Source organism: Amblyomma americanum, chromosome 9 (assembly GCF_052857255.1).
Source record: "Amblyomma americanum isolate KBUSLIRL-KWMA chromosome 9, ASM5285725v1, whole genome shotgun sequence".
NCBI lineage: Eukaryota > Metazoa > Arthropoda > Arachnida > Ixodida > Ixodidae > Amblyomma > Amblyomma americanum.
In genome coordinates, this window is record NC_135505.1 from 48,157,286 (window position 1) to 48,181,435 (window position 24,150).

Here is a 24,150-nt window from a genome sequence, read left to right on the forward strand (position 1 = left end):
TTGAGTGCCAATAATTAAACTGCAATAGAAAACAGACCACAATGTCCAAATTCCGAGCAGCGTTACTCTCCAAGCTATTTCTGTCGGCAGATTAAAAATTTACTCACTTTTTTGAAGCGCCAGTAAAAACACAGACCGCGATGTATGCGGATCCGACTGGGCAACGAATATTGAATGGAACCTGAATACGCGTGCCCTGCAGAAGAAAAACACAAAAAGCACGTTTTGCGTTCAGCGCGTTTGAGTGACACATTTGGGTTATGCCATTCCATTCGCATGGTTTTGCTTTTCCATTCAATCTTTAGCGCTCCAGTGCATCAGCTACGAAAACAGCGAACAAAAGTTGAACAGTTTACAAGCCCACACAAGCTCACATCTTGAAGTGCGCCAGCTTACAGACAGCGCTGCGCGAGGGATCGCCCACTGAGTGAGCTCTTCAGAGCATCATAGAAATGAACACCTTTCAAAGACGACAGACGCGGAAGAAATAGACACATGAAGCGCTTACTCACAGCTCAGTGTTTATTCTCAAAACCGAAAATATGTAACAATCCTGGAAAGGGAGGTCCGCCTCACTGATTGCTTTATTTTGTCGCTCTTCTGCGAGTACTTTTTTGTAGTATGTATACGTTCTGCATTTTTCGAGTAAACACTGAGTTGCGAGTCAGCGCTTGCGGTGTCTGCTCGTTCTGCATCCGTCGTCTTTTGTCCGCAGTTTTTCGTAAGATTACGTGCAGCACGTTCACTAGTAGTGTTCTTGGCAGAGGTAATTGTTCGGTACTGATCAAGTTGAACCAGTATGTCATGTAGAAAAAACGGGTGGCCTCTAATACTGCACTCTCCTGTGACCCCACTTGCAGTATATCGAACAAACGCGTCGTTGCTTAAATGTGCGCTTGCAGGAAGCCAAAGCATCATTGGGAAAATCACCGTCAAACCTAGCAAGGTATCTAGGTGACTATCGTCGGAGTGAGCATTTTCTGAACTGAACCGCATTTTCTTCCGGCAAGGAGGTGTTCCAGGCATAATACGTCTGTAAAAACGGAAACTTGTGTGTAATGGATCAAATGTATTAACATTTAAGTCGCACTTCATTGATTCTTCTTTTTTGTTGCTCTTGTGTGTATGCCATTCAGAGTATGTAAGTTCCCTCCGAGTTTAAGAATCGACGATCAGTTCCGAGTAGGCGCTTGTGGTGACTGTTCTTTCTGCGCATGTTACCTTTTTCCTCTGTTTTTTCCAAGTTTTCTCAGATTGAAAAATTGTTCTGTTTATGCCACCGATCACGAAATGAGACCCATATTCAGGCAAGAAATTATAGGAAACTATCCTTAAACCTAGCGCAATTAGTGATACCGGAATGCAGCTAAAAAGACCAAACTAAACACGAGACTGCTTGGTTTTGAAGAACAAGAACCCTTGTTTGTTAATGAGCACCTGTGCGTTGAAAACAAAGTACTACTATCTAAAGAAAAGAAAGCAGCTAAGGACCACAACTGGGAGTTTGTTTGGTTGTCACAAGGAAAAATTTTGATGCGTAGGGCAGACAACTCTACTGTTCTGCACATCACAAGTGAAGGTGACTTGGCCAACGTTGTGTGACTTTTCTTTTTTTCTGTCGTTCAGATCTTAGCATGACATTTTTCCTGTTTCTTTTGACATGGCTTTTACGTTTCAACAAGTTGACGATTTGATGCGTGATAAAAGCTTTTCAATTTTGCATTGTAACGTGCGCAGCATACGAAGTAACCTAAATAACTTGATTGTACACATGGCAAGGTATGAATCCTGTTTTGATGTAATAGCCGTGAGTGAAACGTGGCTTAAGCGTGATGAAGTAGTCTCTTTCCCGGGTTATAAATTTTTATCCCAGCCACGGGATACACGAGCAAGGGGAGGTGGGGTAGGGATGTTTGTCAGAGATAGTGTCTCCTACCAGCTAATGGGAGTGGCGTCTGTTAGTTTTGACTGCATTGAAACCCTGTTCATAAAACTTCAGGATGGTTTGATGGTTGGTGTGGTTTATCGGACACCAAACACATCGATAACGGAGTTCCTTGAGAGGTTTGAAATGATTCTAACAAAATGTTTTCATGGGCGTCGCTCTAATATTGTCATAATGGGCGATTTCAATTTAGATCTATCACATGGAGTACAGAACAGCTACACTTTCCTTCTCGAATCATTTGCCTTACGTAACCTTATTACAGAACCTACCCACGTAACAAGTACTTCAAGTACTCTAATAGATCACGCCCTCTGTAATATTGTCCCAGGTGTGCTGGCCGGTACCTGCGCTGAGGTGGTAGCCGACCATTCACCCATTTTTCTTGTAATAGAAAAAGACCTGCCTCCACAAGCGCAGTTGACGCAGTGTAAAATTCGTAGTAAGATAAACTATGTAGCACTGCGTGAAACATTAGAACAAGCCGACTTCACTACGGCATATGATGAAAACGTCAATACTGAGTGTAAGAACATTTTAGACATCCTTAAAAATGCCATTGAACAGAGCTCTCTGCCGAACACTAATAAATACAGCCAGCCAACGTGTCCTTGGATGAATACTGAAATATTAGCCGTGTTAAAAGATAAGGACAAATGGTATCGCAAATGGAAGCAGTTGAGATCAAACGAATACTACCTAACCCAGTATAAGCGCTGCAGGAACTTGTCTGTATCTCTTATGAGAAAAAGAAAAAAGAATATTATTCATCACTGGTGAAACAGGCGCATGGAAATACAAAAAAAAATTTGGGATATAGTGAACAAGGCAATCGGCCTGCGATCCAGTACGGCAACACTCCCTGAGACAGTTGACGAAGACACAGTAGAATCATTCAATACCTATTTTACCTCTATTGGGCCTACGGTTGCCGCGCATGTTCATGCTGACGCACCTACGGCGAAGATGCCGGAACGTGTTAACAACAGTTTTGCTTTGCCTGACATAGACATAGAAGAAGTAATCACTGCAGTCGGCAGCCTTTCAGCCGGCAAGGCGGCAGGACCTGATGCAATACCCGTTAGACTGATCAAAAACAACATTGATATACTAGCGATCCATCTACTACACATATTTAACCATTCATTGGCAAACGGAATATATCCTGACGAGCTGAAGGTTGCAAGGGTTGTACCTATTTATAAAGGCGGTGAGCGATCTGATCCGCGAAACTACGGACCAATATCGGTATTAAATGCAATTAATACAGTTTTTGAAAAGGTTCTTTGTAAACGTATACAAAATTTTCTAAATAAATATAACATTATATGTCATAATCAGCATGGCTTCAGGCCCCAAAGGTCAACGTCATCCGCAGTTCTTGTTCTTTCACAACTTATAAATTCTGCACTGCATAATAACAAGCTGGCCATAGTAGTATATTTAGACATATCAAAAGCTTTCGATACGGTTGATCACACAATACTACAACAGAAAAATTGGAAACCTACGGTTTAAGAGGAAAAATTCGTGATCTAATTAAAAGCTATTTTACAGGACGGAAACAATATGTTGTCGTGAACAATTTAGCCTCACTACCGCAAAGCATTAATCTAGGTGTGCCTCAGGGCTCCGTGCTTGGGCCGCTATTCTTTTCCCTGTATATTAATGACCTTCCATCAACGCTGAAATATTCGAAAGCTGTAATATATGCTGATGACACTGCACTGCTTTTTACAGGGGAAAATGTAGTGGCACTTAAATGTATAATTAATGAAGAGCTTGGTGAAGTTTCGCAGTGGTTTAAAAGTAATCGGTTAACCCTTAATACTGAGAAAATAAAGTACACCGTGTTTCACTCGCGCAGGAAGAACATGAACTACGAACGTATATCTGTAACTATCGACAACACGACTCTGCTGAGGGTGCCTCAATACAAGTATCTTGGTGTCCTGTTCGCGTCTGATATGCACTGGAAAGAACAAATTAATAATGTTTGCTCCAAATTAGCCTATGGTTGTCATGTTTTACTAAAGGCCAGGGACTGCTTTGATCTTCCAATTCTACGCGTTCTGTATTTCGCCATTGTGCACAGTCAATTATCTTATTGCCTGGAAGCGTGGGGTGGTACATATAAAACATACCTAGATCCTGTTTCTCGCCTTCAAAAACGAGCTATTCGTATGATAACTTATTCAAATAATACACACCCCAGCAGGCCACTCTTTCAGCAGCTTCGTATCTTACCCCTATCAATGGCATATAAACTGAAGATAGCTGAAATAGTAAACAATGTAATAAAATCTAACAACCCCCTGCCCCTTAGTTTATTTAGATTACCAATGAAACAAACAAGAGCTGCAACTAACAATCTATTTAATTTACCACCTTGTTACAATATGTACGGCCGGAGACTCCTAGAATACAGTGGAGCCCATGTGTGGAATGAAATCCCGAATGAAGTTAAAGAAAAAAATAACTTTTCAGCATCTTTAAAACACTATTTAATTTCCATGGAAATGTAGGAATCAATTGTGTGTGTTAATCTTGAAGTTTTTTATTTTACACGGTCTGCGGTAGTATTGTGCTTGTGTTGTATTTGGACCCCTCACTAGCCGTAAAGGCTATGGGTCCAACCAACAGTTTGTGTACTGTTTCGGAGAATAAAGAAAAAGAAAAAAGGTGAAAAAAAAGGCTAAACAAACTTCACACTACATGAGTTCCGTGTACACTTTACTACGGCCGTACTTCGGTGGTTTTGGCAACGTGAGGTGCTTGCTGCAAGCCGCATTTTGCAATTCAATTTTGAAAAACTAATCTCGGGAAACTGTATCATACGGCCTCCTGAATTACTAAGGGGTGGGGTTGTACTACGTTATCGTAGATTACAGGACAGACGAAAAACAGGTAAATGATTCCTCATCAATAAAGGATATACCTGGAGACATAGACAAGCCTTATATCACTAACGAGAGGGTGGCAGCTATCGTAAAGAGGCTAAATAAGAGGTACGCGCTGAATGTAGTGCACGACTCCGCGCGTACATCCCGCCATGATGACTAGATCAGTGGGGATCTCCATCTTTCCCCCTACGAGTTCTTCATACCTCCTCCGCCTGGTACACCACGTCTACGCCCATACCTCACCGCACCACCACGCCGTGCGACCTCCAATTGACTCAGACACTGGGACGAAACCTTGAGTGAACCTTCTTTTCTCTCTCATACGTAATTCACGTTGCGTTTGTGTTTTGTAGTTATAGCTACATTACGGTAGCATTTAGAGCCTTCATCGTGGCGGCAGCAGCCCTGCGCCGCCACGCTGCCACGTAGTTGGCCACGTAGTGCGGAGCAGCTGTCGGCGGCGCGGCGCAGTCGCTGATCACGTGGTTCGTCACGCAGTTGGTCTTGTGACCAAGTTCCACTCGGCCAGCTGTAGCTATCGCCTCACTAGAGTGTACTAGAATGATTTGAGTGGAAGGAGCTGAGACCGGTTCTATGGTTAGCCGTGGGCCCCCTTGTGTAGTAAGTTCCGGCGGCGCTGTCGTCGCCCGCACTTGAAAAGCCTTGCTTGCTGGGAATGGTTGTTGTGCTTCTTTCTGGCAGTTATTACTATCGAGAAATCTCTGCTGGCCTGCTCTTCACCTGTGATGCCTCTCAAGCGTCGGCTAAATCAATGCTACGCGCCACTGTGAAAGAAGGAACATGCTCGAACTGGCCCCACCCAAGCCCACAGCAATTCCTAATAACCAGCAACTGCCTCAATCAGTACAATCTGGCAAAAAGTGTCGCTGGGTCAAATGTGCCTGAGGTTATGGTTAGCTCGTTTCTATCAGTCAAGACCAGGGGGCAGGTTCACACAAGCAGCAGAGCCTTATTGTTATTCTGATCCACATGGATAATCTTGATAAAGCAAAAAGAGCTCTTAACAAAGAAGCTATGACAGATCATTCTTATAACAATCAGAGGAGTGACTCAAGGCTTACTTACTGTATTGCAGGGTATGTTGCAAGAAAGGGTATATTGAAAACAAAATGTCGTGTGCGCATGAATCAGCTTCTGTTACCAGCTCCCGATGGAAAAATTTGAATGGTGCCACATTTACAAAACCATGCGATTTTGGTGGCTTGCTCTACCCCGCATTCAGCCTCTTCAAGTTTACCAGTCAGCTTAGGACGTTTTCACAAGATGTTTTAGCTCTGGAGGACTGCATCAAGACAGCATCATGGATGTGCTTGCTCTTCTGAACAAGTCAGGCATGAAGCGTATTAGATGCTATCAGCACTTCAAGGAGCTCGCCTCAAATTTGACATCTTGTGACCAGAATACATTTTTTTGTCAAGGTGTCAACAAGACTCGTGACTTCACCCGAAGGAAAGCACAGCAGCATTTAAAGTTGAGCCGTGTGCAGAAAAGTGAGATGCAAGATTTTGTTGAAAACTGAGTGGGGCACACTACATGTAAATAAAATTAGTTGTTTCATGCATATTCGTTGTTTTTTAAGAGAGGGGAGGGGGAGAGAGTCGGCTACTGCTGCCTTACGGCTGGGTTGCGTGCACAAAGTTTGCCTGCCCTATTATTGGCGCTTCTCTCAAGTAGAAAGTTGGCATCAGATACTTGAACTAGAACTGCACTTTTACTAGGTACAGCCTTCGCCAAGAGCGCAGAGCTCACGGGGTTTGCTTCTAGGAAGTATAGTGGGGCTCCTGCAGAACTTCTGGGCGTTCAGCCTATTGAACGTAACGGAAACAAAAATCTTACCTTCATGAGATATGGAACGCTGAAAATGCATTACGAGCTATGCGGTGTGGCTCGGAAGCGAACCTCGTCAGCTTTAAATTTTTTTACAAAGGCTCTACTTGCACTGATGCTGCCAGGAAGTCCACTAGCTCGCCCTTATAAAGAATTGCGTGCGCTAAAAGACGACACTCCTCGTCGGAGCCTGGCCTATTCCTCGTCGTGGGTGTGTGCCATGTCATTAAGGCAACAACATCGCAGTCACTGCATTCCGCTAGGCTGTTACGTAATTCCGTTTCGCAGCGTCGTGAAAACTAAACAAGATCGCGGATGTACACGGGGGAGCGAGCTCCTTTGTAAATTTCCAGGCATTTCTCCTACCACTACACATTGTTTTGGAGTTTTCCTATGGCGTGCGTGAGGTCACAGAGCATATTCATAATTCATTTTACTAAAGGGGAACGATGCATAAATTTGAACATCAGGGGGCAGTACGCAGCGACTGCAAACGGCAGCCTGACCGCAAAGACGCATTCAAGTGCGGTTGACCGGAGCGCCACCGCCAACTTCCACGCTCCGCGGCCCTCTCCACGGCGGATGGTCGCGCCACTCGAAACATTCTAGTACACTCTAGCGTCACTCCAGGTTTCACCAGAGCTAAGCCACAGCCAAATTTTTTTTATTTCCTATCTCTTGTCTGGCAGTTAGCGAAAACTAATACGTTTGGAATATACAGAGGCATAATTCTAATGTATTTTAAACAAGTTTTTTATTCATAAATATACCTGAACTATGCCGGGAATAATTTCCTGAAATTTCCCGTTTGGTATTCGAAATATATTTTTCAAATTTTCCAATAACACGTCCCTAAAGCATGCTTCGGGCCAGTTTCAAATTCTTTAAAGAATATATAATCGGTTTTAGTATCTTGTCAATATATTAAACGTGTACTTTCGTAAATATGAAATTAATTCGTCGGAAGTATACTTCAATTTTAAGAAACGGGCCGCCGTTTTAAACTTACTTGAAGCACACTTTTAGGTGCAGTAAAAAATCTACTGCTCGAAACCACGTTTCGGGAAATGCGCCTTTGCGTATTGGCAATGCATTGAAAAATGTACTTTCGCAAATAAGACATTAAGTCATCCAAAGTATGGTTCAGTTCTAACGAATCACCTGTCCGCGGAAACTTATTTTCAGTACACTTCAAGGTGCCGTTGAATAATTAGCGCTCGAAATCGCGTTTCGGGAAATGGCATGCTGGCAATGTATTTCAAGTGTATTTTAGTAAATAGGAATTAATTCGTCAAAAGTCTACTTTGCAGCACACTTCAAGCTTCCTTTGAACAGATAGTGGTCGAAATCGCGCTTCGGGAAATGACATGTTGGCAATGTATTGAAAGTGTACTTTTGTAAATGCGAAATTAACTCGTGCTAAGTATACTTTCCAGCACACTTCAAGCTGCCGTTTAACAGTCAGTGCTGTGAATCGCGTTTCGTGAAATGACTTCTTGGCATTGTGTTTAAAGTGCGCTTTCTTAAATAAAAAATTAATTCGTGCAAAGTATACTTCAGTTCTAACGGATGAGCTGTCCCCGTAAGCACATTTGCAGCACACTGCAAGCTGCAACTAAACAACCTGGCGCTGGAAATCGCGTTTCGAGAAATGACATGTTGGGAATGTATGCAAAGTATATTTTCGTAAATACGAAATTAATTCGACCAAAGTATGCTTCAGTTCTAACGAATGAGCTGTCCGTATAAACATATATGCAGCACACTGCAAGCTGCCGTTGGACAAACTAGTGTCACAAATCGCGTTTCGGGTAGTCGCATTGGCATGTTGGCAATATATTTAAAGCGTGCGCTTGGAAATACAAAATTAATTCGTCTAAAGTACACTTCAAATCTAACAATTGGGTAGTCCATGTCAGTATATTTGCAGCATACTTCAAGCTACCTTGGAATAACCTAGTGCTCGAAATCACGTTTCCGTGAACAGTGCACACTCTCCCTTTGCTAACGTCCATTCGTTTATGTTGACTTCAGCAGAAAGGCAATCACCACTTATTTAATTTACGTATGGACAGCGTTATAGAATCACACCGGCAATGGCCCCATGCGTACCTCCGGGCCCGAACATGCCATAAAAAAAAATCCGCCTGGCAGGGCCAACCGCCTCTCTTACACGCGCATGTATTTTTTGGTTGGCAGTTAGGCCCCTGACAGACGCCTAACGCAACTTAGGACTAGCAATTCGGTTACTGATAAACCTAAAATTTGAAAGTAACCATTCCGACACTTGTGCGACAATTTGTGGGCCCACAGTCTTTGCGCAAAAAGCGCCTCAGCGGTCAAGATAATGCGTCTCCTCTTAGGGTTATATATTGACACAAAGCCAGGGGTTATATTGACACAATATAAGGCAAGCCAAGTATCCCGATTGTCGGAACTGTTCCTGTTTGCTGAAATCAGTTCCCGTCGGCATTTCTTTGTGTGGTGACATCATTCCTCTTCAGGACCCATCCCGTGACCCTCCATTGTCATGGACTTGTTGCTGACAACGCTTTTTCTCTGGGATTGTCTCTCCTGACGCTTATAGCCAGTTCAGTCATTACCTGCCATGTTGACAACATTGATCGGCATTATCCCGAGAATACCACTAGTGCACCCTTTTTAAGCCGAGCCGAATTTTGCACATTTTTAATGTATTAGTTGTATATTTTTAGTCTATAATAAATGTATTATTTTGTATTGATTGTATATTTTTAGTTTATTTTTAATGTTTCTAATGTAAACTTAACACTAAATTTAATGTATAAGAAATATGCTAAACAGAGAGAAAATGTATTTTTGATGCATTTTTCAGAATGGTGAAATTATTACTGCTATCATACTTACAAAGCATTCTTATTGCAAATTAAGCATAGCAACAAAAATGCAAAATTAATATGTAATTATGAACTGTGTTCGAAATGCATTTTTAGCACAGCCTTTTTTCGGTATGGGTGTCCTTCATCCTTAGAAGGCTTCGTTTGTTGGTGGATTAGAGTTTGGTTTCTCCCAAATGCCACCTCGTATCTTCCTCTTTTCGTGTTAGAAATGTGACATGATACCTGTAATCGAAAACTACCTTACAACATGTGGACGGTGCTGGAGCACGAAAAACAATGGCAACGTGTGTAGCAGGAAAAACAATGACAACGTGTGTAGCAGAAAGTACGGCAAGCAAAAAATGAATGGACAGGGGGGAAAAGTTAGGTAGAATACGCTGGAGGCAGCATGCGGGTCCAAGCATGAGCGGAAGCTCGGAAAGCTCAGCTTGAGCCATCCAATCGCAGCGCGTTCACATGGTGCGACAGCGACGTACAGGTGATCCTCGATACCGGTTCTATTGTCTGTGTTTTCTATAGGGAACATTTTCAGCAGCATGAAGAGCAAAGGCTCCCATTTATTCCTTGCCGCATCAACACTTCTGCTACTGTAAGGCCGCCCCTCTTTTCCAGCTGCATACCTTTACAGGAAGCAGGGCGCCGGCACACGCGGAAACCACTCCCCAGTATAAGCCAGAGCCCCAGAGTACATACGGGGAACGAAAATGATAGCTTGAAGCACGGACCCCCCCCTAACGACGTGGGCTATCGCTGAGAAGGCACCCACAGCTTCCCGCCCTGCCTCGTGAACCAAAAGCGCATTCCCAGGAGGGCCGTGACGGACACCTGTCATGGTGGACAGGCAGTGCTCACCAAGAATGTGGGAAGACAGGGGCGATCCTTAATCTGGTTTCCGGGAGCGACAGACAAACCCCTTCATGCTTATTAGCTGTGTCCCGCCGTCGGTAGCGCGGCAGCACCGTGGGCCCTTTCGCCCCTTCCTCTGTTGCTGACGGGCGACGCGGACCGATGGTGGGTGGCGGTATGCATGCCTGAGGCAAGGATTAGCTCCGAAGGGAGAACGTGTGAATACTCTCACTTGAGAGAGTGGTGGCGTATTTGTTTTTTATTTAGTTTGTGTTGTTAACAAGACTCTGGGTTCGAGGCTAAGCCCAACCCAAGGGGTTGTCCCCATCTCGCATGTTATTTTTGATTGGAGAATTGATGCTTAGGGCGCGCCACTGAAAATGACCGCCCTTAGTCGTTTGTTAATCAAGTGCTTAAAAGCGCACGTAAACGGATGCAGTCGAGCCCAGTCTGAGCTGGGGCTCCATGCTTAGCATGTAACGTGATGCTACTTAGGCTCTAACCTGCCAGGTCGATGAGTAAAGTAGCGCAGTTTGTTCTTTTGTAAATTCGGTTCTGCTTTTTCCAGTTTAACTCTCTGTATATGTATGCTGTAAATATATGCTCTGCTGTCATCATCTACAAGCTCGCCTTCTGTCCATCGTCCAAGCCGAACGACACTAGAGGAAGGGTTTGTAAACCTTCCACGACCAGACACAGACATTGTCACTAGACGCTACAGGATCTGATACAGAAAAAATGGCTATTCGCCGTATGGAGTTAAAAGTGGAAATGGAACTACGAATGTGTGAAATTGAATCCAGGGAGCGACTGGCACTTAAGCAGATGAAGCTTGGGCTGTCGAATGGTCGAATGTCACCGCTTGGGTCGGGACAGAGTGATGAACGGTGTATAGGCTCAGATTCAATATCACAATGTGCGAAAGTCCTTAAGGGCTACAGAATGTCATGCGATGCAGATGTACCATAGTGGTTTGAGGAGGTGGAGAAGATTTTCACTACTTTCAATGTTCTAGACAGTAGCCGAGTGCACTTAATTTTGCCGGCATTGGCGGAGGGAGTCAGATACTTACTTCGTAACCTTCACCAAGCCGTATGCACTGATTATGAGGCTGTAAAAACAGCGGTTCTAGAAGAATTACAACTCACTCCGACTGAGTACCTTGAGAGGTTTAAGAAAGCAGCGAAAAGGAAGGAGGAGACGTGGGCTCAGTTTGCGTCTCGCGTGAAAACGTATTTAATGTACTACATCCAGGCTAGAGAAGTAGACTCAAAAGAGGATTTGACTGACCTCATGGTGTCCGATCGCATTAAGGCAAGCCTCAGCCCGGAGGGCATTGAATATGTGCACCTTCGAGAAGGAGAGAGTTGGCTGAAGCCTAAAGAAATATCAAAGGCCCTACAGACCTTTGAGCAAACAAAAGGTAAAGGGCGGGCTGCGAGACAGATTACAGTGCCAGTACTGAAAATGGGCCAAAAGCCGGGTAGTGTTGAAAAACCCGCAGTAAAGTGCTACCAGTGCCATGGACTGGGCCATGTTGCTAGGAATTGCCCGCGAGTAACAGCAAATGAGCCGCGCCAGCAACAAGCATATAGGCACAGGCGGAGGGCGCAAAAGGTCGCGCTGGTAGATGAGACAGGAGTAAAGGACGCAGCGGTAAACCAAGGCGCGGTTTTAACTGCTAAAGTAGGAGTGCCTATGCAAAATTTAAGAGCAGCCGCATCAAGACTACAGTTCGTAGAGCTTGTATGCGGAGACGTCTGCACCGAGGCATTGCTTGATACGGGTAGTGAAATGACGGTAATAAGAGAGAGCATACTACCGCAGGCGCTGACGGAACCATCGGGGACAGTGAAGCTAGTGTCGGCTTTCGGCAGATTTATTCAGGCGAAATTGACGACGGTCCCTCTAAGTGTATCTCATACAGGAACCATCGCAGACGATCAAAAGATAGGCATAGTATGTGCCCTCACCAATGAGCTTACTGAGGGGGTCGACTGTTTGCTGTCGTCAGAACACTGGCAGCTGCTTAAGAAGCACAGCGATAGAGCGTTCACAACAAGTACTAGTACTGCGGTCAGTATGGCGGCAAATCAAGAGCCTAAAAACGCGGCAAATCAAAATTGTGAGGCACTGGTAAGCGAAGTGGACAGGGCACCAAATGACAACGTTCCGCGCGAGGCACTCGTATGCGAAGTTGGCAGGGCACAAAATGACGACGTTCCACGCGAGGAAGCAGAGCCACCTTAGAGGGAAGATGCAGTTTCACTGTCTAGACAGCGAGAAATGTTTCGAGCAGCGCAGATCGCTGACGAGAGCTTGAGGAAGGCAAGTGAAAATTCTAAGCACGGAAAGGCGGGTATGTTCGTTACTGACGGATTGCTGCACCATTGGGATTCAATAACGGGTACTAAAGTGCGACAACTGGTGCTTCCCCAAGAGAGACGAAAGGAAGTTCTGCCCTTGGCGCACGAATCGCCGTGGGGTGGACACCTGGGACCAAGGAAGACGAAGGTACGCATAAAGTACAACTTCTATTGGCCCGGTATGGAAAAGGAGATTTCAGAGTGCTGCCAGTCTTGTCATGAGTGCCAAATCCGCCCAAGCAGGTGTCACACTGACAACATATCCATCACCCCATTAACTAGGCCTGAACTGCTCAAGAATGAAGTGAGCCGCCAAGTGGAGGAGTTACTTAAGTTAGGATTAATTTATCATGTAAAAAGTGAATTTGCACACCCAGTTATGTGCGTGGGAAAGAAATATGAGTCGGTGCGAATGTGTATTTACTACCGAACTTTGAATGCTGGAACTCGTTCAGATGCGTTTCCGATGACTAACTCCCAGGAGCTAATTTTTCAGGTCGGCCGCGCGCAGTTTATCACGCTAGTGGATTTAAGGCGTGGCTACTGGCAGATACCGATGGGTCCGCACAGCCAAGCGCTTACCGCATTTGTGACGCATGAGGGGCCACAAGATGCGCAGTGCGCATTAGAAGAGCTCAAAGACTCGCTCTGCAGAGCAGTGGCGTTGAACACTCCACAACCTCACCAGCCGTATTGGCTTTTCACTGACGCATCAGCAGCGGCTGCCGGGGCTTCCTTGACACAAATGACGAAAAAGGGCTAAGAAAGACCTATAGCGTTCGCGAGTCATCGCTGCGACGCGACTCAGGCGAGGTGGTCGACCATAAAGTGCGAAGCGTTCGCTATTATAGGGGCTCTGAAGAAGCTCGATTATTGGCTCTTCGGTGCCGTGGTCAATGTCGTCTCCGGCCACAACCCCTGTCATACTTGACGACGTGCACTCCACACGGGGCGAAATTGGCTAGATGGGCGCTGCCACTTCAGCGTTATAGCATAACGGTGAAACATACGAAACGCACTAAGAATAGAAACACAGATGCGCTATCCAGGCTCCCCAACTTGACATGGGAGTCAGGTACCACCATGCCAGCCTCGAGAAGGGGTGAATGTTCCTACTCAACCGACGCTCGGTGAGCAGGGTGCCGGTTGTTGAAGTCGGGCACTTACGAAGAGACTTCTGCCTGGCGTCTGCATAGAACGGTGCCCGTGAGTGTTGTGCGCAGACTTGTGAACAGTGATGAACAATGTGGCTTTGTGTGTGCCTTGAATGTGGACTCTGCGCAGTGCATGATGTTGCTGCCCATTCAGTGAACTGTACAGCAGCATGCACCAATGTTGCGCTTTAGTTTATTTTATTGATTGTTTCTTTGCTTTGGTTCTCGAAGATGCGAGTACCCGGGAGAATCTGTGCCCCGGGAGGGCTGACAGTTGTAATGTGAAAGTGTTGCAGCCTCTTTGTTAGGAAGCATAAACGAGCTGTTAGCAAGCTCGGTTTATACTGTTAGAGGGGACGTGTAAGGCCGCCCTCTTTTCCAGCTGCATACCTTTACAGGAAGCAGGGCGCCTGCACACGCGGAAACCACTGCCCAGTATAAGCCAGATCCCCCGAGTACATACGGGGAACGAAAATGGTCGCTTGACGCATGGACCCCCCCCCCCCCCCAACGACGTGGGCTATCGCTGGGAAGGCACCCACAGCTTCCCGCCCTGCCTCGTGAACCAAAAGCGCATTCCCAGGAGGGCCGTGACGGACACCTGTCATTGCGGACAGGCAGTGCTCACCAAGAATGTGGGAAGACAGGGGCGATCCTTAATCTGGTTTCCGGGAGCGACAGACAAGCCCCTTCATGCTTATTAGCTGTGTCCCGCCGTCGGTAGCGCGGCAGCATCGTGGGCCCTTTCGCCCCCTCCTGTGTTGCTGATGGGCGACGCAGACCGATGGTGGGTGGCGGTATTGATGCCTGACGCAAGGATTAGCTCCGAAGGGAGAGCGTGTGGATACTCTCACTAGAGAGATAGTGGTGGCGTATTTGTTTTTTATTTAGTTTGTGTTGTTAACAAGACTCTGGGTTCGAGGCTAAGCCCAACCCAAGGGGTTGTCCCCATCTCGCATGTTATTTTTGATTGGAGAATTGATGCTTAGGGCGGACCAATAAAATGACCGCCCTTAGTCCTTTGTTAATCAAGTGCTTAAAAGCGCATGTAAACGGATGCAGTCCAGTCCAGTCTGAGCTGGGGCTCCATGCTTAGTATGTAACGTGATGCTACTTAGGCTCTAACCTGCCAGGTCGATGAGTAAAGTAGCGCAGTTTGTTCTTTTGTAAATTCGGTTCTGCTTTTTCCAGTTTAACTCTCTGTATATGTATGCTGTATATATATGCTTTGCTGTCATCATCTACAAGCTCGCCTCCTGTCCATCGTCCAAGCCGAACGACACTAGAGGAAGGGTTTGTAAACCTTCCACGAAGAAACGGACGACCAATTGAAATTCTACTGCTACCTTGTAAAATTACCATTATTAGTAGAGCTATATATGCCGAAGAGACTTTTTGCAAGGATTCTCTTAGCAAAAAAGGCTTTGCTAAAAATGAATTTGCAACACATTCTGATATTTTAATATTAATTTTGCAGTTTTTTCTCTCTATTCTTACAAAGAAGTATATCAGGAGTAATATTTTAAACATTGTTGGAAATGAATAAAAAATGCATTAAATATGTGCTAAAAAACACTAAAAATGTACTATTAATGCATTAGAAATATACTAAAGATAGTCTAAAAAGATACAATAAATTATATTTATTATACAAAAAATATGCAATTAATACATTGAAAACATATTGACTTCTGCTCAAAAAGGGTGTATTAGTTGGGTTCACCGGATGGTACTGATCAATGTTGTCCACAGCAGAAGTAATCACTGAACTGGCTATCAGCATCATGACAATTCTAGGAAAAACGCGTTGTCATCAAGAAGTCGATGACAATGCAAGGTTACCTGACGAGACCTGAACAGGAAAAATATACCACACTGCAGGAAATGCCGACGAAAAGTAACGTCAGCAAACAGGAACGTAATGCTCCGAGAAACATGATTCTTGGCTTGGCGTATACAGGGTGCCCTAGCTAACTTTAGCCAGGGTTTAAATATATGCCCCGGCACTCTAACAGGACGTGACAAAATGCATGTCGCTTGCTGTTGTATGGTGCATCTCACACAATTTTTTGTATTGTGCTTACTTAAATAATTAGTTATGATTAAATAACTGACTTCGCAAGCAACAAAGATAGACGACCAAGTCCAAAGAGAGTTGTAGAACGGTCCGCGAAATGTCCAACTCAACAGTTTCTGAGTTTCCACCTATTACGTATCTGCTTTGTGTCAGCTCACTGCAGATGCCCGCAAAATACAGAAAAACCTAGTGACATGCCTGTTTGCGCGCCGCGATTGCAGTGCTCTCAAACATTCCAGTAGGAACGAACAGATTATTTAGCGCGGTCTTCTGCTGCTTAAAAAGGTGACGCAGGCGCTGGCTGTGCGATTTAAGCGAACGCAAGACTGTGTCTGCTTGTCGCTATCAAGCGCCACAAAGGGAGCATACCGCTTGCCTATATCGCACAGCCAGCTGCTGCATCGCTGCTCTTTCACCTTTTAAGCGGCAGCACACCGGGCTAAATGTTGTGTTAGTTCCTACACGGTACGTTCGAGAGCACTACATTCGTGGCGCGCAAGCCGACTTGTCAAGTGGTATTTTTTTGTATTTCGCGGGCATCTGCAGTGGGCTAAAAAAAGCCAATATGTGATACTTCAGACAAAATAATTTCGTATCTGAGAAAGTACGCTTTTAATACACTGCAAAGATACTAAAACTGATACATATTTTTTCACGTTTTTTTAACGTGCTCGCACCATGCTTCAAGTAACGTATTTTTGACAAACTTCAAGAATATATTTCGAATACCAAGTATAAAAATTCAGGAACCTATTTTAGACTCATTTTAGTGCATTCATGAATATAAATTATGTTTAAAATACATTATAAATGTCCTGCCGTAAATTCCAAACGTATGAGTCTTCGCTAAGGGTTGTAACTCTTTTCGGCTGCTCAGCGTGAAGCCTTTGCAGACCTGATATATTTTCGCAAGTCAGCACAGCAGGTTCATCAGTGCTGATCACCTATAGATAATCTAAGAGACACACGGCACATAACTGCCATGTGACGTTCGAAAGATGTCTTCAGGACAAAGCTGGGCCTGATGGATGGGGCCCTAGTGCATCTGCAGCTTGAAAAAGGAGCCACCCCTAAGTATGGCAAGGTTCTCTTGTATTTGCCTGGAGAGACAAAGTTCCCAAACATATTGAGAGAGTTGAAAGGATCAGTGTATTGGTCCCACTAGCCCACACAGAGTGGGTTACACCGATTGTTTCAGTACTGACAAAGGTTGGCATTGTTTCAATATGTACAGGTTTTGAAGTAAATCAAAATACTGGTTACCGTCCACCGGCCGGTCGTGGGATTGCTGAGAGCGATTATACAAATACAGCCACTGGCTGCCGCTCCCATACAACCATGGGCTCTGTACCTGGGCGCATTCAGAAGCAGGCTTCACTTCTCACCGGGTCAGCAAATGTACGTGCCGGTGCCCTTAGTCGGCTGCCGCAATGAGCGTGCGAGCGGCAACCAGAATATGACCCTAAATACCTTATTCATTTCGTAGAATTCGATCACGAAATAGTGTCAGTTCGTTATTTGACACAATTTAGTGCGTGCAAATAACCGGAGACTCTGAAGAATTATGCAATTAACAAAGTATGGCCGGCCGTATACTGCAAGATATACAAGATAATGAGATCATTATCCCAGTTTTCGATTGAAGACTTTGGCTATCTATGGCCAATGGGCTGAGCTACTGGAGAAACTTTTTAGTCGGGCCAAGAAAAAGTGCGATATCGCGTTGTGCACAAGATGCATGAGATACATCCGGCTTCATCGGCCATAAAAGCGCTTTCAAATCGTCAATAGGGCCACGACACAAAACGACTGGAGGCAATATACCAAATTTTTTTCGAAAACCTTCCATTCCAGTAGCAACATAGCCAAAGCTGGCCCTCTATGCAAGAAGAACTATCAAGGATACATGCTGACTTCGTAGAGCACGTTGCGAGAAGCATGATTCTCGTGGTAGTAGATGCGTATAGGAAGAAGGTAAAAGTAGTTCCTCTTATTCAAACTACGGCAGCGGTTACATTTGTATGCTTGGTCAAGATATTCAGCATGTTTCGCATCGCATGTTCTGTAGTCTCAGCTAACGGAACTCTGGATAACAGAAAACTGAGTGATCAGATTTTCAGGCTGCTATTTACTTAGAGCAGAACGACTGATAGCTCCGTCAAGTCTCCTTATGAAGGCATCTGTCCTTATCGCACCTCGTCTCGTGCTTCCCCGCCAATACTTCAGTCTCAGTCTAGAAGGCAGATGAACGGACAACTCGTTCCTAGAACTGCATTTTACGAACGTAATTGTTCTACGGAGAAAATGGTGGCCTTGAATTAAAATATCTATAACAGGGCCACTAACGTCCATCTTAAGGCACTGGCTGGTGTGATGAGGTGCCAAGTCCATCTAATTCGTCTTTCACACAGGTCTCTTAAACCCGCTTGGGATAACAGCGAATCGTAGGGCCTGAACGTTGCGGCTGCAAATGTGTTCACGCCGATGCGTCAAAAAAGCAGTCAAGTGCACGGTTCTTCAAGCAGGCCTCCACTATCTCCACCTGCATCACCGGCGAGTGTGTCAGTGCCTCAGGAAGGAATTAACTGTCAGCCAAAGAAACAGTGAGATACCATATCAGTACTGCAGAGAAATTACGATATTCCATACGCCAAGAGAAGCCAACACTGCACTCTGTTAATAAGAGGGAAGTAACGTTCCAACGCTGTTAGCTTGTATTAGTGAGTGAGTGTGCAAGCCATTCATTGCATGTCAGTAACGCATGCCTTCTGTCTTTCCAACCGTTGCTCTCCACCGGCGTAGCTATGTGTGTCGGCTTATCGGTAAGAATAAAAATTCATATCTCTAGTGTGCTCCTGGGTTTTATGTTCGCACGACACATGCAGCGCGTGCATCAACAATGCAACACTCTCTAAGTATATTATTTGTTCTATGGGTGGTTACAGCCATGCCGAGCCTTGTGCCATATTATTACGATTGTTAAAAAAATTTTCTCTCCAGATAAGAGCCTTATTTCACACATCACAAGCATTTTTGCGCAGCCTTCTTGGCCCATCACACTAGCGTTGTAGTTACTTGATATGTTTTGCCAGCATTACCCAGTGCAAGGTAGCCAACCGGAACCCCTTTCTGGTTAACATGCCTGCCTGCCTGCCTGCCTGCCCGCCCGCCCGCCCGCCCGCCCGCCTGCCCGCCTGCCTGCCTGCCTGCCTGCCTGCCCGCCCGCCCGCCCGCCCGCCCGCCCGCTCGCCCGCCTGTCTGCCTGCCTGCCCGCCTGCCCGCCCGCCCGCCCGCCTGCCCGCCCGCCTGCCCGCCTGCCCGCCTGCCTGCCTGCCTGCCTGCCTGCCTGCCTGCCTGCCTGCCTGCCTGCCTGCTGATAGTTTTCCAGCACAGCCCTCAGGCGCCAGTTCTAGACATGCGCGTTGTCGTAGTTTTCGGCGCAACTGGCAGAGCTGCAGCTAAATGAATAGCACGGTGAGCAGGAAGAACTATAGCAAGCACGCCGAGGAATGAAAGAAGGCGACGATGAAAAAGGCCTAGAATGAAAATTCGGTGGAGGGCGTAGCGACGGAAAAGACGGATCTGTAATGTGGAAAATGGATGATGTAGGTAAAGCAGGGACAGGCGGGAGGTGAAGGACTCAGTTTGTGCCTCCTTTTAATAATGACTTTCTAAACACCTTTGCAGCTAGCCATCCTGCTTACAAAGGGCACCGCAAGCTTCTGTGCGCAAGCGACTGCAATGAATGCAGTCGATGGGAAATACTCTGGTATCCCTCGTTTTCACGTGACACACATTGGAGGGTTTCTGAAAAACGACGCACTGCCTAGCTGCCATAAAAATCGGCACACATTTCGAAAGCCAGCTCAGCGCGGAGAGAGAGAGAGAAATAACTATATTGGCACCTGTCAGAGAAATTGAATAGGAGTCATAGATTTGACGGGGAGTGTAATCATTCTAACTCCCGATAATTCTCCACTACCCGTCGGCGCGAAACAAATCTCACCCGAGAGCGCCGCAAAAAAAGAAAGCCCTCCATTTCCACGAGAAAGGGCTTAACTGTGAGCGCACTCTCCGCTTCGCTCGGAAGCAAAGGCGCCGTGTCCTCAAGAAGTGGCTCGAACTTTCTGGAACCTCTTGACGCCAGGCCAGTTGCGATGCGTTCCAGGTGGATGGTGAGAGAAGCGTTTGTACTGTAGAAGTTAGTGCATATAAACGCCTGCATGCATACTAAGTGGCGAACAAAAGCGGCGCACCTTACATGTAAAAGTACGTTTAGCGCTATCAGTACGACCGCAGTATAATTTTAGCTTCTAAGAACCACTCGCGCACGACTCCCGGGTCAACACACCTTCCCAGCTACAGACCACCGAGGCAGCACGGCAGTGTTCGGGACAGATTGATCGTGAACCACCTCTCGTCTGACTGTCGCAGTGCACAGTGAACAAATTGTGTTATTTTTTGTTTGTTGGTCTCGTGTAATCGTGCGCTTGAGTTACCAGATCTGTCTCGTACAGTACCTTCTGTTACGCATTGCGTTGCACAATTAAAGAACCCTGTGCATGTGGCCTTATTATTGCTATGTATATCTTCTATATCGTCTCTCCGCAGCCTAAAGCCTGCTTTGTGATGGACCTGTGACTTAGACATACTCTGCTTGGGAATGGCGAAACATGTGCAAACAACGAATATCCGCCTTTTCAATCAGTGACCGGTTTCTGGTATAGCATGCCACTCTTATCTAGGGCATCTCCTAAGAGACCGGAAAAGATGCCCCCACATGCTCAAAGGGTGTCTGGCAGTGGACATTACGCAACCAGGGCGCTTTTCACATTTTCTTAAATAAGGCGATTCTGTACCCAAAGACTGTGGCCTTATATTTGCGGTACAGCTGTGTTGCTCTCTATATGCTCAAATAAACCAAGATTTATCACAAAACTGTTTTCAAGAACAAGGCATGTGTGGAGTCCGTTCTGTCTACCACTGAATCGGGCACGTGCTATACTGCATGGACGGCTCATCCACCTCTTGCTTCGCTACAAACGAAGACGAGTAATTTTGGTGTCTGCGTTCCTCCTCGAAGCATTGAGGTGGTATTGGTGATGAAAACTTTATTATGCTAATTGAGCCTTAACGTGCACAACCTATGAATGGCTAGGCTCTAGGCCGCATGTAGCGACCGGCAGTTGGTGCCGGTCAGCGACTCCGAACGCCCTGTACGTGGGCTGTTCTTGTACAGCGGGATCGGAGCCGGGCGCGGAGACCTCCCATCCCTCGAGGTCAGTTAGTAGCTATTCGGAAGGAGGATGGAACCAAGAGCAGATATTTATAATGTGGTGTGAACGCATTCGGAGTGCCATCAAAAGCAGCATTACGGCGTGAGCAGTCCCGTGTGGATTACGGCTGTGTCATCGGGGGAGGTAGACACCGGATTGCAGTTGCCAGCGGGTCACCTGCTCTAGAGACTTGTACGGCGGGCGGTAGTGCAGTCTTTGCTAGAGGTAATGTAGAAAGATTTCATTGTACGAGACCAAGCGATCCCGGCTATCTCACAAATCTTCGGCGCACCCTGCACGGGGGACGAAATGTCGAGCGTTGGAATGGGCGGCTTCATTACTGGGCTGGCCCGCGTGTGCTGTGACCCACCAAATTTGGATGGACTCTGTGGAGGGGGGGGGGGGGGCGGAGGCAAGGATACGAGTTGCAGTTTCTAGAAGGTGCCCGTGGACAAAGTTGCGAATCGCCGTTGTAGCATCGCTGAAAGTAAGTGTGGCAGTGGTGGAGGAGATGGCAAGGGGGATGGGCGTTTCTTCTGCCTCCAGTGAGGTGGCTGCGATCATACAGCCGGCTTCTTGTAGAGAGGAGCTGGATACCACGCTTATTGCAAAAGTCGGCGTGGTAGGGCAAGAGGCTGCATCGACAAATATGGTCGGTGGAGACGAAGGGGCCAACCGACTAGCCCGAGCCATAAGCAACCGGGTGGCCGTCCCAGCGAATCAGAATGCTTCAGGGTGTTCTCCCGTTCTTGAAGCGAAAGCTTCAATGCGATAGGTTTTTAAGATGGCAGCGTCAGTGCAGTCACGTGACGAACGTCTTGTGGTGTCACGTGGCAGGTCATGTGCCCAACTGACGTCATGACAATCTGCCAATCGTGGCAGGTGGCAACTGCAACATCGGGCATCGGGAATTTCATCAAAGCTTCACAGACAATTCGTTCGGCAGTGTGTGTGGCGTTTGTGGGCGCAGCCATGCAAAGGAAGCTTTCGCTTCTCACGAGGGTTAAACAAAGTTTAATCCACACCTAATGTTTTAGTGACACGGGCCTTGACTCGTTGTTGTGATGCTACAAATGTGTGTGCACAGTCTGTAATCTCTCTTCTGACCAGAGTCGCCTCTCATGACCCTACTACTTATCCTGCTCCTCTTCCCCACTGCAGAGTAGCAAACAAGATATTAATATTTTTGGCCGATCTCTTTCCCTTCGTTTAATTTAATTTATATGTCTACTAGCCTCCACAGACAGACGAGAAACAAATTCCTACCTCCCACCCCTACTTAAATCGAGAGCAAACCACCATGTTCCGTAGGTTGCAGACACAGTCGACCCTTTATCATTATAGACTATAACTTATCACCGACTGGGAATATGACCCCGCCTGACAAAATTTTAACACGGGAGAAATCGCCACTCAGGCGCACATCTTTTTGGATTGCGCGAGCAACGCGCCGATAGGAGCATTCTTTCCAGCTTCCTCCGATAAGAAATCGAAATTTCGCCTCAAAAGACAATACCACCCAACTTGCACTCATTCTGTGGGCTCACGAAATTGCCCCCAACAGGGGGCCACATCAGGCCACCTCCACTACATGTTGACGCTATATGGCAACACTGTTGTTTCTCTCTCTCACTCTTTATAGTCCTGACACTTGTTTATTGCCTTCTGATCGTTTCTGCTAATAAGCTTGCAGGAGTTATATGCACAGATTTCAAAAGCAACATATCACACAGTCATGCGAATGTCCGTGAAGTGTTTAGAAATGAACACGCGCCGAATAGTGCACTGACTTCGAACAGCACAAGGGCGCCTTTGAGTTTCACCTCCAACAAAACGCTGCCGCCGCGATGGTCTCCTCAGACAAATTGAAAAAGATTAAAATTGCTTTTTGAGGAGTGGAGATGGCAGTGCGATTGTCTAACATCTCGGTGGACACACGAAATCCGCCGTAAGCGAAGAGATAAATGAATGAGTGAAAGGAAGGAAGGAAGAGGTGTGGTAGCGGAGGAAATTGAAAATATAACACATAAAGTTTAAACACATCAAGGAATTTCCTCAAAAACACAATATCGTAAGCAATTACCAGCATGGCTTCCGTCGAGGATTGAGCATTTCTACGCAACTAATCAAATTTGCACACGGGATCTATCAGTGATTATACCCAGGTGCACGGTTGACAGCCTTTTGTAGCGAGAGCTACACTACGATAGCACTTCGAGCCTTCAGCGTGGCACCCTTGAGCTGCATGGCCACCCCTGGTCACGTTGCTGGTCACGCGGTGCAGAGCAGCTGCTGCTGCTGGCGGCGCGGCGCACCGGCGAAACGGAGCTGCTGCAACTGTGCGCATACGCCGTGTAAAGTAGGGGAGTGGAGAGAAGGAGAGGGGTAGAGATTGAACACACGTTCAGGCACGAAGATGGCGACGGAACGCCCAGCGAAACGGAGCGGCGAAAGACTGACTTTGCAATTCGACTAAGCTCTCGCGTCACTCGAGATTTAACCACAGCTAAACCACAGCCACTTTTTGTTTACTTGTCCAAAGCTTTCGACACCGTCCCACACCCAAATCTTGTCCACAAACTTAAGTCTGTTGTGAATAACCCTTTCCTGGTTGGTAGGATATCCAGCTTCATAACGCAGCGTTCGCAAGTTGTACACTTCAATTCATCTATTTGCCCTCGTTTATTGTTTCATCCGACATTCCACTAGGTTCTGTCTTATGCCAGCTTGTTTTCTTGTTATATATTAATAGATGTCACGCGCTGCGTGTCCATTAAAACTTGTCTTTACTTTGATCATTGCCACTTTTATCATAGCATTAACACGCCACTTGCCCATGAATTGTTTAAAACCGCA

The 24,150-nt window shown here is 46.2% G+C and overlaps 1 protein-coding gene and 1 pseudogene across 1 annotated transcript in view; one reads left to right on the forward strand and one right to left on the reverse strand.

Moving 5' to 3' along the window:
• LOC144104618 (uncharacterized) overlaps positions 1–24,150 on the reverse strand; it is a 202,331-nt gene that overhangs the window by 41,941 nt on the left and 136,240 nt on the right. The window contains exon 7 of the mRNA XM_077637736.1: positions 108–196. Within this exon, the coding sequence (XP_077493862.1) occupies positions 108–196 (89 nt within the window). The remainder of the gene's footprint in view (positions 1–107; positions 197–24,150) is intronic.
• Positions 11,205–12,671, forward strand: LOC144105079 (uncharacterized; annotated as a pseudogene).